The 16,121-nt window shown below is 41.3% G+C and overlaps 1 protein-coding gene across 1 annotated transcript in view; it reads right to left on the bottom strand.

Moving 5' to 3' along the window:
- LOC140197315 (contactin-associated protein-like 5) overlaps nt 1-16,121 on the bottom strand; it is a 1,626,808-nt gene that overhangs the window by 556,459 nt on the left and 1,054,228 nt on the right. Inside the window, exon 12 of the mRNA XM_072257270.1 lies at nt 1,123-1,279. Within this exon, the coding sequence (XP_072113371.1) occupies nt 1,123-1,279 (157 nt within the window). The remainder of the gene's footprint in view (nt 1-1,122; nt 1,280-16,121) is intronic.

Raw genomic sequence — 16,121 nt, 5'->3', positions numbered from 1 at the left:
TAGCAAGATGAAAATGGGAAAAACAGAATAGATGTAATGTATTCAGATACTTAAAAGACATTTGATAAAGTATCATGCATCAGTTATTTACATGATGTAAAACAGAATCTGGTAAAATAATTGAAACTAAATTCAGTCTTCACTATCCACTGACTTGCTATCTGCAGGTTAACATGTTAAAGGACAGATAACAGGGAGTTATAATAAATTTATTATTTTCATGTATGCATTCTGTCCACACTTCCCACTGCCTCAGGAAAGCAACCTTCATAATCAAAGAACCATCCCATGCTGATTATTATCCTCCCTACTTCCAAAGGGTAGATAGTACAACAACTTGAAAACATGTACCAACAGGCTCAAGGGCCATTTGTATCACACTGTTATAAGACTCCTGAATGGACCTCTGGTACGATAAAGATTAATTTTTGTTCTCTCAATCTACCACATCATATCCATTGACCCATATTTTGCACCTGCACTGCACTTTCTTTCTCTGCAACTATAACACTAAATTCTGCATTCTGTTATTGCTTTTCCCTTCAACGACACTGATATACTTATGTTTGGAATGATCTGTAAAGATGGCATGCTAAACTATTTTAACACTGTATCTTGGTACATGAGGCAATAATAAACCAATTAATAGTTTGTCATGAACAAACAGTAATCCATAATTTCCATTAGTGATTTAGACAGAAGGAAGAACGAAACATATCCAAGATAATATGAAGCATGATAGGAGAGTCTGCTGTGACAAGGGCTTACAGAATTTGCTAAGAGCAGTCATCAGATTAAGTAAGTATCTAAGCTGGAGGCAGGTAGGGTATAAGCTGGGAGAATGTGAGGTTATCCCAAATTCGAACAACAAAGTTTGCTCTAAGTAGTGAGGATCTCATAGATCTCACTCTACAAGGGGATGCTGATGTATGGATTATTAGATGTAAAGATTAAACATGTTGGTTCAGTATGGCCTCCTCTTGTGCCACATTCTATTTATGGAACTGGAGATGTCAGAATATTTTAGAATATTCAAGGAGTTAAGGGATATCAGGTTAGAGCAAGAAAATAACAATGAGATCTATCAGGAATGACATTGCCTCATTTTGAATATTATCATACCATTCATCTCTGTCAGCATCACAGTTACAGTGATACTTGTTATCCAGACAACTCCCTTCCAACCCACAGGCACATTTCTGAACTCCAGGCAGCGATCCTCCCCAGTAAGTTTGTTTCTCATTGGTCCTCCCAATCCACCAGGTAAATGGGGTTCCACCTGTGAGAAAGCAGAAACAGAGAACAAAATATGATTGAGTCGCCTGAATGCTGCAAGGGTGAATCAAGTCTTTGAAGATTCATTAATAAAACATTAAGAAGCTGGAAATCTGAAACAAAGTCAGAATCTCAGGCAAGTACCTCAAACATTTTCTCTTCTCTGCACTCCTATAGGGAAGGAGATACAAAAGCCTGAAACCACATTCCACCAGGATCAAGAATAGTTCCTATCCTGCTGTTATGTTACTATTGAACAGACCTCCTGTACAATAAGATGGACTCTTGATCTCACAGTTTATTTCATCATGGCCTTGCACCTTATTGTCTGCCTGCTCTGCACTTTCTGTATGACTGTAACATTATATTCTGCACTCTGTTAATGTTTTTCCTTTGTACTAACTATATCAGTGCACTGACGTGATGAAATGATCAGTATGGATGTCATGCAAAGCAAAGTTTTTCACTGTACCTCAGTACATGTAACAATAATAAACCAAGTATCTGTGGAGAACTACTGTGAAAGACTTTTTTGCAATGAAGCCTTGGCCATGTTTTATTTTCTGCAGAGATACGCCCAGATATACTGATTATTTTCTGCATTTTCAATCATTGAAGAAAGTTTCTATTGTGTTATAAGGATTACTTTGTTAAGGAAAGACATCATTATTCATTTTTTCTTTCTTTTGTCCAAAATAAAGTTGCCACATGAGCAGGCTGTTAATGACCTACAATCATAAGATTCTCCTCATGCATGAAAAGCATAGACAATATTATATATTTTTTTACAGCCAATTATAAGGAACTATAATATTGCCAGAGCAGGAAAAGAACTGTGCTAGAGTGATTTCTTTGTCATAGCAACAATACAGATTGTTATAGACATCATTTTTGAATGGATTGCTTTATTTTATTTGCAATAATATTTCATGTTGTTACCTAACATTGTAAATAATTAAAACATATCATTTAGGACCACTCATAAACAATCATTTCCATTATCTCAGGAGGCTGTATATGTGCAGGTGCACAAAACGACCCTTCAGCTCATTAGGTCCAAGCCACATAAGACTCCTTTTGTTGTCTTCAGTCACTGTCATCATAAGATTCTGTTTCATTCTTACTCTTGCACTTTGCTTTAAATGCTTCACATGTTCACCAAACAACTTCACAGTGCATTGAGCTCCATATTCCATCCAACCCTGAGCTAAGATGCTCCTGCTGTGGCCCAGAAAGCACACCAGTGCCTCTACTTCTGCAGAAGACTAAGGAAGTAGAGATCACATTATAGCTTTATAAAACCCTGGTTGGACCATAAGTAGAATACTGGGTTCAGTTCTAGTTGCCTCATTGTAGAAAAAATGTGGAGGCTTTAAAGGAAATTATCTCAGGGCATGTCTTAAGAAAATAGTTTGAATGAGTTAGGGCTTTTCTCTTTGGAGTGAAGGAGAATGAGAAGTGACTTAATAGAGATGTGCAAGATGATAAGAGGCAGAGATAGAGTGGATAGCCAGAGACCTCTTCTCAAAGCAGAAATGGCTAATACAAGGGGGATGAATTTTAAGGTGATCAATGGAAAATATAGGGGGAATATTAGCGACACGTTCTTTACACAGAGAGTAGTGGGTGCGTGGTATACCCTGCTAGAGGTGATGCAAGAGGCAGATACATTAGGTTAATTTAAGAAACTCTTAGATAGGCACATGGATATTAGAAAAATGGAGGGTTATATAGGAAGGAAGGAATAGATTAATCTTAGGATAGGTTAAGATGTCGGCACAGCATTGTGGACTGAAGGGTCTGTACTGTGCTTCAATTTTCTAAGAAATTCAATAGGTCCCCATTCTCCATCATCAATTTTTATAACTACACCATAGAAAGCATTCTATCTGGACTCATCACAGTGAAGGATGGCAACTTCCTGTATCTGCCCAAAACAGCAAAAAACTATGGAGAGTTTTGGTACATCTGACAATTTTAAACCTTTTCCTATACCAATACCAATCCTCTTATTTGGAATATTGTATTTAGTTCTGATTGCCTCATTATAGGAAAGGTGTGGAAGCTTTAGAAAGGAGATGTACCAGGATAATTCTGGATTAGAAAACATGTCCTATGAGGATAGGTTGTGTGAGTGAGTGAGGGCTTTTGTCTTTTGGGAGGAAGAAGGTAAGAGGTGCCTTGATACAGGCATACAAGATGGTAAGATGGTACCGTTTCAGTCAGAAGCCAATCATGTTAAACATTGGTTGCTATGGAGGGCCAAAATCTCATGCACAACAATCCAGGCAATGCTTGGAAGCTTTGGAAGCTTCTCTGCTTTATGCCCAATATATATAGAAAATCAATATTTAGATGATTGCCATCAAACTAAAATTGGTGGTAAAAGTTGAATAGGATTGCTACTGGATTGTGGTGGATGGTTTAAAATTGCTTGAGGAATTGGTTGAAAAGAGACAACCAGATTGCCTTGGAAATAGGTGGGAGGAGAAGATGGCGACGGGCCTGCGTGTGCACAGCCCTCCAGTGAAAAATGATATTGTACCTGTTAAATAAGGGCAGTGGACAATTCTGATTTGATGGAGAATGGACGTGAAAGCACAGTGGAACATCTGGAGAAATTTCTGAAGTTTCTGAAACGCCCATTTGCTGCTGTTGTTACTGCGCGGTCGGGAATCTTTCAGAGGGTAGGCCTCAAAATCCCCGGCCTTGCCTGCTTTTGGCGACCAAAAAGGATGGTGCTCAGTACTTGGTGGCGGAGAGCTGATCAGAGCTCAAAGTTTTCAGATGACTCAGAGTCGGATTGTGGTTGGCATGGCAGGGAGAGTTTTTCTTCCTTCTCCCATCTGCGTGAGATGTGGGACATTTGAGAAACTTTGAACTTTACTATGCTCATGGACTTCTTCATTAAGTTATGTTATTGTTACACTGTTTGTAACTATATGTTATAATTATGTGGTTTTATCAGTTTTTTCAGTCTTGGTCTGTCCTGTGTTTTGTGATACCACACCGGAGGAAATAATGTATCATTTCTTAATGCATGCATTACTAAATGACAATAAAAGAGGACTACGTGTCTTCATAATCATAATCTAAATGCTGAGGGCCGTTGGAGACACTTTGGAATAATGGAGATCAACAGATTGCTCGGGGATGATCAGGAGCAGCAGCAAATGGGGTCTGAGCTGAGACCTCTGATTGGGAAGACTGCAGGAGCTTTCTGAGGTGATCTTGGGATATAATTTGAAAACAGGTAGAAGGGCCTCTTAGATTGCCACTGTATTACAAAGACCATGGTGTCCCTTTAATGCCCAAAGACAGCCAGCCCCAGCACTGCCTCCAACAGGTACCATCCTTTTGGTGCCCTCCGATTCCCAAAAAAATGCAACTCTACTCTCAGCCGATGGATACAGGCCAGTCCATCACAGGCAAAACCATCCCCACCACTGAGCACATTTACAAGGAGCGCTCCCATGAGAAAGTAAGATCCATCATCAACGACTCCTACCATCCAGGCCATGTTGTCTTCTTGCCACAATCATCGGGCAAGGAGTTCAGGAATCTTAGATCTCATATCATCAGGTTCAGGGACAGCTATTACTCTTCAAGCATTAGGCTCCTGAACCAGTGTTGATAACTTCACTCATCTCAACACTGAAATGATTCCACAATCTCCAGTCTCACTTTCAAGCACCCTGCAATGCATATTCACAGTATTCTTTCTTTATTTATTTGCCTTATTTTGCACATGATTGTCTGTCAGTTTTTACTTATATATATCTTTTCATAAATTCTATTGTTTTTTTCTATTTTCCAGTAAATGCCTGTAAGAATATGAATCTTAGGGTAGTATATGGTGACATATACCTATGTACTGTGATAATACATTTACTTTGAACTTTGCTTTTGGCCCCTGCACCACCCTCAACATCCCACTCCCACCACCAACTAATTTCTTTTCCTAGACGAACCTAACAAACCTCTCCACAGAATTAAAGGGTGATACATCAGATTTCATTTTTCTAAAGAATAAAGCTCCAAGTTGCAGTTGATGCACAATTATAACTTTCTTTATTCTAATATCATCCTTATGCACTTATTGCACTTTTTCCAATGTCTCCCTATTTCTCTTTTGTGATGAGGCAAGCATCAATGTGGACATAAGGATTTTGAATTTCGTTAAAGCAGATTCTTTGTTTCTATATTGACAGCTTTGTGAATCTACAAATGTACTTTACTACTTTTAACAATTTGCAGATCTGCATTTCTGAGAGCCTTTTGCTTCTTTATTCCATTTCAATTTCATAAAGGCGGTGCAGGCTTGATGGGCCAAATGGAGTAATTCTGTTCCTACATCTTATAGTCTTCTATTGTAAGTGTAGTCCTATTAAAAACTGCTGTATAAATGTATCAAATTGAATTTGCTGTTTACATATTGACTTGGCAGTTAGATTTCTTTATAACTAATTGCAGACTTTAGTATTAACTATGCTCTCACTTTGATATTATTTGCATTTTGAACAATTCTGTTTTTTTTAATTTCCTGAATCCAAATTGTTTATGTAAATAGTGAAAAATTGTAGTCTGTACAAACATGCCATTCTGATTTATTACATTCATTCTCATAAAATGAAACTGTCATCCATTCTGCGATTGAACTCTTTAACTCAAACTAAAACAATAAGTATAACGCTATTACAGTGCTAGCGATCACTGATCAGGTCCGTTCCCAACCTGCCTGTAATAAGTTTGTATGTTCTCTTCTGACCGTCTGGGCTTCCTCTGATTGCTCTGGTTTCCTCCCACATTCCAAAGATGTATGGAGAGGTTTAGTAGTTGTGGGCTTGCTATGTTGGCACCAGAAGTGTGGCAAAATTGTGGGAGTGTCAGTGCATGCTTGCTGATTTGATTTGACGTAAATGGCGCATTTCACGGTATGTTTCAATGTTTTGATGTACCTGTGACAAATAAACCTAATGTTTAATTACTACGTGTTACCATAAGATACCCCTTAGATTACATTGACCACATGGCCTTTCAGAATGAGAACCTGAATCAGATTTATTATCACTGTCATTTTAAGTGAGTCCTCAGAGTCATGTACCTCCTCACTGAGTCTATACTGACTATTACTCACCCAGTTACTCTAATTCTACACTAATTCCATTTTATTCTTCACTTATTCCACTCAAACTCCTGCCAGATGCTACCATGAGGAACAATCTAAGAGTAGAAATTTAAATTATCAACCTGCATAACTTTGAGACGTGGAGGGAAATTGGAGCAACCAAAAGAAAACCTTGTGGTCAAACAGGGAAGATGCAAACTCCATTCAAACAACAGAAGCCAGGATTGAACCAGTACTGATGGAATTGTGGGGTAGCATCTCTAGTAACTGCACTACATTGCTACTGTGATCCTGCAATTTTTTTTCTTTATAACTTCAAATAAACCGACTAGGTCACTCACACATAAATCTCTTCTGAAATCTGTGCTGACTACTGTTACATATCTCATGGAGATCTTGTGACTTTCTTGTGAGAATGATATAATGGTCTTTTGGAGGTCACCTGATGTAATTTTCCCGCTGATGTGAGGTTACATGATGACATGTTCACCACGAGTATAAAAGGAAAGATCCCTGGTGACACAGTTAGTTTTCTAGTTAGAACGTCAATGAGATATCCCGCTCCACTGCGTATTTGCATTATGATGCAGTTTTGATTTTAAACAGAGTTTTATGTTCTATTGTAAGGTACAGAAGTACTGGGCTGGTAGTTTGACCAATCGCTGCCAGGTTTGTTAACGTATCTTTTCAGTAACATTGGAGAGTGAAGACGGGACCCTGAAGGAGACATTCGATGGGTTTGGAAAGGATCGACCATTATTGAATTCGTTCAAGAAAGAGTGATCTGCATGAGATAGCCTCTGCTAAGAGTGGCAGAAAAGGCTGTGTAGGATCTAGTCTACAGAGGAAGAGGTCAGTGCCTTTCAACTGTTTTATTTCCGTCTCGTGAATCCTGCGGACAAGGCAGAATCCGGCTGGGAGTGGCAGTGACATCATGTCTTCAAGGAATTTGTTACTTCATGAAAGTCTCTCCTAATTGACTATATAAATCTCTTGGACTTTGAAATTTACCATTCGAAGAACTGTGTTTGAATTTATCGCTTTAAGAACTGGTTTCGTATTCATTGCTTTAAGAGCTAGTACTGAGTAGCGGTTTAATGAATGGTTGCATAGCAGTTTACTTCCGGTTAGGGTTTTCGTTCGTTTTCCTCATTGTTTATCTGGGTTTAATAAACGCTTGTTTGTTTATATATCCTGACTCGATATATTCATTGTTGCCAATCAGGTGACACTATATTTTGTTATGTAACGATATTTGAATTTGAAATATTTATATTGTTTCAGACATCTAATCTCCTGGATACTGTGTTGCACCATTTCAGTCATTATCCCATCATGGGCCAAAATCTTCAGCACAACAGTTATATAGGTACTGTGTTGTTACACTCACAATGTCCACCAATAAAAGGGCATATTTGCATATAGAAATAAAGTTCAAGTTTTATTGTCATTCAACCATATACGAATACTCATGAAAACAGCAAAATGGAACAGCATTACTCCAGGGACAAGGTGTAAAACTGTCATACGGCGGTGGCTGAGAACGGACCCAAGTGCAAGCCACAGACACTGAAGTACTAGGGACAGGACTAGGATACAGGGTGAAAGCAAGGACATGGACACGAAAACCGGGAACTCAGAACAGGACTGGACAAGAGATCTAGGAGCCCGGGCTTGGACTCTGAGCCAGAGACTGGACAAGGACCCAGTACCTGGGTCTTGCCTCTGGCTCAGACCCCAGAACTAGGCAAGGGCGAGGCTTTTCTGGCAGGCAGGATGAGGCTGGAGTCTTCAGGCTTCAGGTTAGAGGCTAGGCAGGAGGCTAGATTCTTCAGGCTTGAGGCTAGGCAGGAGGCTGGAGACTTCAGGCTTGAGGCTAGGCAGGAGGCTGGAGTCCTCAGGCTTGAGGCTAGGAAGGAGGCTGGGGTCTTCAGGCTTGAGGCTAGGCAGGAGGCTGGAGTCTTCGGGCTTGATGCTAGGCTTGGCAGGAGGCTGGAGACTGGAGACTTGAGACTTGAGGCGAGGCTTCGCAGGAGGCTGGAGACGTGAGAGTTGAGACTTGAGGCGAGACGAGGCTGGAGGCTGGAGGCAGGAGACTTGAGGCGAGGTGAGGCTGGAGGCTGGAGGCAGGAGACCGGAAGCTCTTCCTGGGCAGGGTGTGAATCTCCACCCGACGGAGGCAAGGGACAGGAAGGGACAGAACCAACCGTAGGTAATGGCAATACGGCCTGGCTTACCTGACGGAGGCAGGGGTTAGGAAGCGACAGAGCCAACCGCAGGTAATGGCAAGACAGCCTGGCTTACCCGACGGAGGCAAGGGACAGGAAGGGACAGAACCAACCGCAGGTAACGGCAAGATTGCCTGGCTTACCCGACGGAGGCAAGGGACAGGAAGGGAGCTGGGTATGGGGTGGCTCCAGGACAAGACAGCAAGACAAGGCAAGGCTACAGGCAATGCAAGGCAAGACAGAATTTCAGGCGAGGCGAGAGTTACCGGCAAGGCTTCAGGCGAGGAAACAGAAGGCAGAGGAAGGGATACAAAGAGTAAGGACCAGAACAATCCAGCAGCCACGCCCTGGTCTCTGAAGGTATTTATGCAGCCAGCCCCAACGAGCATCAGCTGCCTCAATTAGAGCTAAACAAGAACAGAAACAGGGTAGACAGGAAAACCTGGAGCAAAGGTCGATGGACTGGACCGTGAACTGGAATACAGACTTCACGGACCGGACCATGACAAAAACACATTACCAACAGTCATACACAGCACAAGACACATACAGCACATATGAGATTGCATGCACATATAATACATCTGTAAAATACAGTCATACAAAAACTATAATCCAACTACCTACAGCAGTCTGCAGTCAAACACAATACAGCTTGTTTTCTGCAAGGGGACACTGAGGGGCAGCAACGTCTCTAGCATGGATGCCATGTCACACCACCTCTGCCACTCTGGTGGAGCATCTGACTCTGACACCTCCCCCTGGGCAGCTGCAAACAGGAGACACCGCGGATTATGGACTAGACTTTTCTTCAACTGAGGCCACACAGCTCTCTCATCGTCCACTTTCAGCTTTCGCCAATGAACAGATGAATTGCATTTGCAACATTTGACACCACCAACGTCCAACAGGGTCTTGCAATCAAGATGATCACTCGATGTTAGACTGCACACCTCCTTCACACACCAATGCCCTTTGATGCAGCCAGCCTCATGGTCCCCACAAAGTCCAACTCCTTCAGTTCCTTTGCCAATGAGCAACACGCTGATGGAGTAGACCTGCAGTACTTTAAGTCCTTAATGTCCAGCAGGTCTTACGATTGTAAAACTGAGGTTTCTTAAATATTTGTTGAATGATGCCTTGAAGTTTGAATGGGAAAATCAGAAAGTATTGAAATAAAATCTACCTCAGTGATGGCCTGGATTCAATAACTTACTAAAGTTATTGGTAACTTAGTAAACTCTTGCCCCTACACTATTGATTGTAATCTTCTTTCCTTCTGCCAAATACTGCTTCAGCATACCTTCTAATGACAGTGGCACCGTGGTGTAGCTATGAGAGATTCTCTCTCACATCCCCTGTAATATCGGTTCAATCATGGCCTCTGATGTTTTGTGGAGTTTGCATGTTCCCCATATTGTTTTTTTTCTGGGTGCTTCAGTTACCCACTACATCCCACAGACGTGTAGGTTGATAGTTTAATTGGGCACTCTAAATTACTCTGACTCATAGAATCTGACAGGAGTTTGAGGGGAATGCAAGGAGAATAAAATGTGATTAGTGTAAGATTTGAGCAACTGGTTGTGTGATGGTATGGACTCTGAGCTGAAAGGACTGTCTCTATGCCAAAGGACCTAATAACTCTATGTCCCCTCCATCAACAAATTATTCACCTATATTTTGTTCCTGTCTTTTCTGCTCACTTGCTCTACCAATCATTTTTCTCGCCTTTCCACATATTTGCTCCCTCCCTCCTCCAATCATTTACCTTCTCAGGTCTTCACTGATTACTTCTCCCTCGCTCTGTCAATTTTTTTCCGCATTCTTCGTGTTTGAATCCTCCTTTGTCCAATCCTTGTCAGCTGATTGCTAGTCTCTCCTTCTCTTCTGTCATCTCTCTTTCCCTCCTCCATAAAACACTTGCCAGTTTTTTTCCCTGTACCTATGTGTCCTAATAAATGGAGTTTTAAAGAATGTTACTGAAAAATATAAAACCCAAAAATATTTATCCGGTATTGATATAAGGATGTTCTCCCTAAACAACTAGGAGTCATCACCTCATGGTGAAGGAGGGCTCACTTAAGATGAAGACTTTATTCTCACGGTGATTGGAATTCAAACCTGCCATGGTCTTACTGAGTGGTAGAATAGACTCAAAGAGCAGTATGGCAAATTCCCACTTCTACTTCTTAAATTCTTAAGTTCCCATATTCCTACCATTTGTATTCATCTCAGCCCTATTGCCATCAAAGGAGTGGCTCAACTTTTCATAGATACACAGATCTTCATTTGTTCTTGACAAGGGTGGACAAGATGATAAGAAGTATAGATTGAGTGGGTAGCCAGAGACTTTTGCCAGGGCAACATAATATTGTATCAGATTCAAGGGTCTGCTGAGTGAGACAGAAAACACTGACTGTGAATAAGTATATTCATCATTTACTTACAAACAGTAAAAATTCATGTTCCCCAAGTTATAGGAACCACAAAGTTGAATATTCAACAAACATACTTAGCTAAAAGTGTGCTCACAGCATACCTTCCCAATGGTTATGTGCACCACTTGCCTTAAACAAAGGAAGAGACAACAAGCCACTTCCACATGCTGTTTTATATCTGGGATATTTCAAACTGGACACCAGGTGGCTAACCAATGGGAAAAGCAGCTGCAATTTCTAAACTAACCAATCACGATGGAAGCAGCTTTCAATGAGCGGAATAAGCCAAACAAGGAGGCAAAATTTTAAGGTGGTTGGAGGAAGGTATAGGGGAGATGTGGATGCCCTTTCAGAGATGGTGGTAGAAGCAGATCAAGTCAAGTTTATTGTTATTTAACTATATACAAGTATATAAAGTATATAGCCATATAATGTATATCGAAATGAGAAAATGTTTCTTCAAACCAGGGTGTAGTACACATAACACACGATAACTTATGAAGGTAAGGATAAAATGTACAGATGAATCACACATAAATAACAAACTAAAGTGCATTAATATTAAATATTGTAAGATATGGAACAGATTAACCAGTTACACTTTGAATATGATGCAACATGGAGTTCAGAAGCCTAATGGCCTGGAGTAACAAACTGTTTCTCATTCTGACCGTTCTTGTTTTTATGCCTCATAGTCTCCTGCCTGATGGTAGAAAGTCAAAGAGGATGCTGGATGAATGGGTGGGATCCTTAATAATACTAAGGGCCCTGCATACACAGTACTCTTGATAAATATCCCCAATGGACGGTAGGGAGACCCCCTATGATCCTCTCAGCTATTCTCACAGTCCTTTGTAGGGACATCTGGCCTGATGTTTGACTGCTTGCATACCTGATGGAGCTGCAACTTGTCAATGGTGCTCCTGTAAATTCAGTTCAGATGGAGATGGGGCCTCGCTTGCCTCAACCTCCTTAGCAACTGGAGGTGCTGCTGTGCCTTCTTATAGAGTGAGATGATATTAAAGCACCAGGCGAGGTCATCCATGTGTGAACTCCCAGGAACCTGGTGCACTTAACTCTCTCTACAGAGGAGCCATGAATTGACAGAGAGGGATGGTTCATCTGTGTCTTCCTGAAATGCACAATGACTTACTTGCTCAGGCTTAGGTTGTTCTTCTCACGCCAATCTACCAGTTGCTCCATTTCCTCTCTCTATAGTCTCATCATTGTTCTTGATAAGGCCAACCGTTGTTGTGTCATCCGCAAACTTCGTACAGTTTGAGTCAGATCCTGGGACACAGTCATATATCAGCAGTGTGGACAGCAGTGGTCAGAGCACACCTCCTTGGGGAGAGCCAGTGCTCAGCATAATGGGAAGAGAGATGTTGCTGCCCACAGGGACTGTCTGTGGCCTTACTATTAAGAAGTCCAGTTGCAGAGGGAAGTGTTGAGACCCAGTCAGGCCAGATTCCCCACCAGTTTCTGAAGTATGATTGTGTTAAAAGCTGAACTGAAGTCTATAACAGCAGCCTGGCATACGAGACCCCATTTTCCAGGTGGGACAGGACAGAGTGGAGGGCAAAGGCTACTGCATCATCAGTGGATCGATTGGAGTGATAAGTGAACTGGAAATGTTCCAATGTAGCCAGGAGAAAGGCTTTAATCTGCTCCATTACCGGCTACTCAAAGCATTTCATAATGTTTGATGTTAATGTTACCAGATGATAATCATTTAGGTAGGTTACTGACACCTTTTTCACACTGGAATGATGGCTGCTACCTAGAACACCAAGGGGACAATGGGCTGTTCCAGACAGATGTTCAATATATCCGTCAGCACCTCCTTCAGCTGGGCTGTGCAGTCTTTCAGAACCTGACCAGCTTTGTGTGGGTTAACTCCGGCCAGGGTCTTCTTCACCTCAGCTTCAGCCAGATGGAGTGTCTGCTCCCCTGGGAGGAGGGTGTCATCCTCACCAGCACTTGGTTCTGTGCATGAAACCGGGTGTAGAAGACATTCTGACTCTCAGGGAGTGAAGCATCCCTCAGACACATTTGGGGTATTTAAGAAATTCTTAGATGGGCACATGGATGATAAAAAAAAATGGGGGCTATGTAGGAGAGAAGGGTTAGATTGATCTTAGGTTGGAAGGTCAGACAAAATGTCGTGGGCTGAAAGGCCTGTTCTGTACTGTGCTGTACTGTAATGTTCTATGTTCTATGCTCTTCCATCCTTTTTGTTGGGAAACTGTTGACACTATGACAGCTCAGGGCATAAGAATTTCGCAATCAATTCCAACATCATTTGTAAGAAGTTAATAGGTCCTTCCCATGAGCTTGTGGGTTTCCTCCAGGTGCTCTGGTTTCCTCCCACAGTCCAAAGACATACCGGTTAGTAATTGATCATTATAAATTGTCCTGTCATTAGGCTAGGGTTAAATAGGTTGGTTGCTGAACTGTGTGGCTCTTTGGGCCAGAAGGGCCTGTTCTGAGGTGTATCTCAAAAAAAAATAAAAAACCTAAGGATCAATATTAGATGAGTTTTGTGCTGCTCATTCTGTTGCAAGAGTCATTCTCAGCACCGAGCTAACATAATCCGAATGGCATGAAGCAACCTTTAGACCACAGTGCCGGCAATTATCACAGTGCAAACTGACAGATTGGCTGATGATTTTCTTTTGTGAATGATTTTAATAATGGTAGATTTTCCAAGGCAGAATGCACAATCACTATGCATTTCTGTACTTGTCCATACACATAATACAATAAAGCTCTCATAAGTCTCTCCCTAGTGGATAACTGACTCTGGAATTATATGACAGCAAATGTATTTGGATCAGCAATTCCTTTGGTCTAGGTGTATAGATGTCTTGATGTTTGTTTGAGAACAATCCTGATAGAGTTATATTTCTGTTTTGTGTGTTCTGTCTTCCCTGTGATAATAGTTTATCTTTGATATTTTCCCCTGCAGGCTATTTTTAATGAAACAGCAGATGTATTTTGAAAAGTTGGAACACAAAATAACAGAAAGGCTTCATAGAATATAGAACATAGAGCAGTACAGATCATTCAGCCCACGAAGTGCTAGTCATTTATCCTGCTCTAGGATCAATCTAACCCTTCCCTCCCGCAAAATCATCCATTTTTCTTTCATCCCTGTGCCTACATAGAAGCCTGTTAAATATTCCTAACATGTCTCCCTCTATCATTGTGCCTGGCACTGTTTTCCACACATCCACCACTCTCTGTGGGAAAAAAAGAACTTACTTTTGACATCCCCTCTATACTTTCCTCTAATCCTCAAATCACCTTACAATTATGCCCTCTCATATGGGCCATTTCCACCTGGGAAATTTCTCTGGTTGTTCACTTGATCTAAGCCTCTTATCATCATGTTCACTTCCACCAAGTCACCTCTCATCCTTCTTCCGAAGTGAAAAGTCTTTGTTTGATCAAACTATCCTCATAAATATGCAGTCCAATTCAGGCAGCATCCTGATAAATCTCATTTGCACCCTCAATAAAGCTCCCACATCTATCTAAACAGGAGCTGCATAATTAATTTGCAGCTCTTGAGTTCAATTCCGCAACTAATGAAGTTGTGCACACTATAAGCCTTGTGTTACTCCACAATGCTAAGCATTCTACTGTTAATCTTGTACTCTGCTTTCAAGTTTGATCTTCCGAAGTGCAATTACTTCAAACTTTATTAAACTAAACTCTATCTGCCACTTCTCAGCACAACTCTGCACCCTACCAATGTCCTGTTGTAACCCATGACAAACTTCTACATTATTCATGGCATCTCCAACTTTCATGTCACCTGCAAAAAATTGAAATCAGAAAAATCTGCATTTTCTTCTGGTATACCTCACCAAAAATTATAGCTGACCACAGGGACAATGAGGAATCTGCTAGAGGAACACAGAGGGCTGAGCAGCATCTGTGGGAGGAAAGGGATTGTTGATGTTTTCAGTCAAATCCCTGCAGCAGGACTGAGAGTCGAGAAAGGAATTGGCCAGTGTAAAGTGACTTGTGGAGTGTAAAGGGGTGTAAGATGACAGGCAAGTTACACTGTGTAGAGAGTGGTGTTGAGAGATGGTAGCAGGTGAATGATAGATGAAGACACAAGAGTTTCTGCAGATGCTGAAAATCTTGAGCAATGTGCACAAAATGCTATAAAACGATAAACCATAGAATTAGACTCGGCCCATCAAGTCTGCTCTGCCAATCCATCATGGCTGATTTATTATCCCTCTCCACCCCATTCTCCTGCTTTCTTCCAAAAACTTTTGACGAACTGACTAACTAAGAACCTATCAACTTTTGCTTTGAATATACTCATTGACTTGGCCTCCAGAGATGTCCGTAGCAATGAATTCCACAGATTCACTACCCTCTGGCGAAAGAAATTCCTTCTCATCTGTGTTCTAAATGAACTCTTTTCTAAGGCTGTGCTTTCTAGTCCTAGACTTACCCACTATAGGAAGCATCCTCTCCACATCCACTCAATATTCAATAGGTTTCAATGAGATTCCCCCTCATTCTTTCAAACCCCAACAAATACAGCCCCAGAGCCATCAAACATCTGTCATATATTAACTTTTCATTCCCAGAATAATTTTCATGAACCTCCTCTGGGCCCTCCCCAATGCCAGTACATCTTTTCTTAGATAAACAGCACGAAACTGCTCACAGTACTCCAAGTGCAGTCTGATCACCGTCTTATAAAGCCTCAGCATCACATCCTTGCTCTGATGTTCTAGAAACATAGAAAACCTACAGCACAATACAGGCCCTTCAGCTCATGAAGTTATGCCGAACATGTCCCTACCTTAGAACTTACTAGGCTTACCCATAGCCCTCTATTTTTCTAAGCTCCATGTACTCTTGAATTGAATGCTAACATTCCATTTGCCTGTCTTACCACTGACTTAACCTACAATCTAACCTTAAGGTTTTCCTGCATAATGACTCCCAAGTCCCTTAGCATCTCTGACTTTTGAATTTTCTCCTCATTTAAAAATAGTTTACACCTTTATTCCTTCTACTGAA

Source organism: Mobula birostris, chromosome 5 (genome assembly GCF_030028105.1).
Source record: "Mobula birostris isolate sMobBir1 chromosome 5, sMobBir1.hap1, whole genome shotgun sequence".
Classification (NCBI taxonomy): domain Eukaryota; kingdom Metazoa; phylum Chordata; class Chondrichthyes; order Myliobatiformes; family Myliobatidae; genus Mobula; species Mobula birostris.
This window is presented reverse-complemented; position numbering and strand designations above follow the sequence as displayed.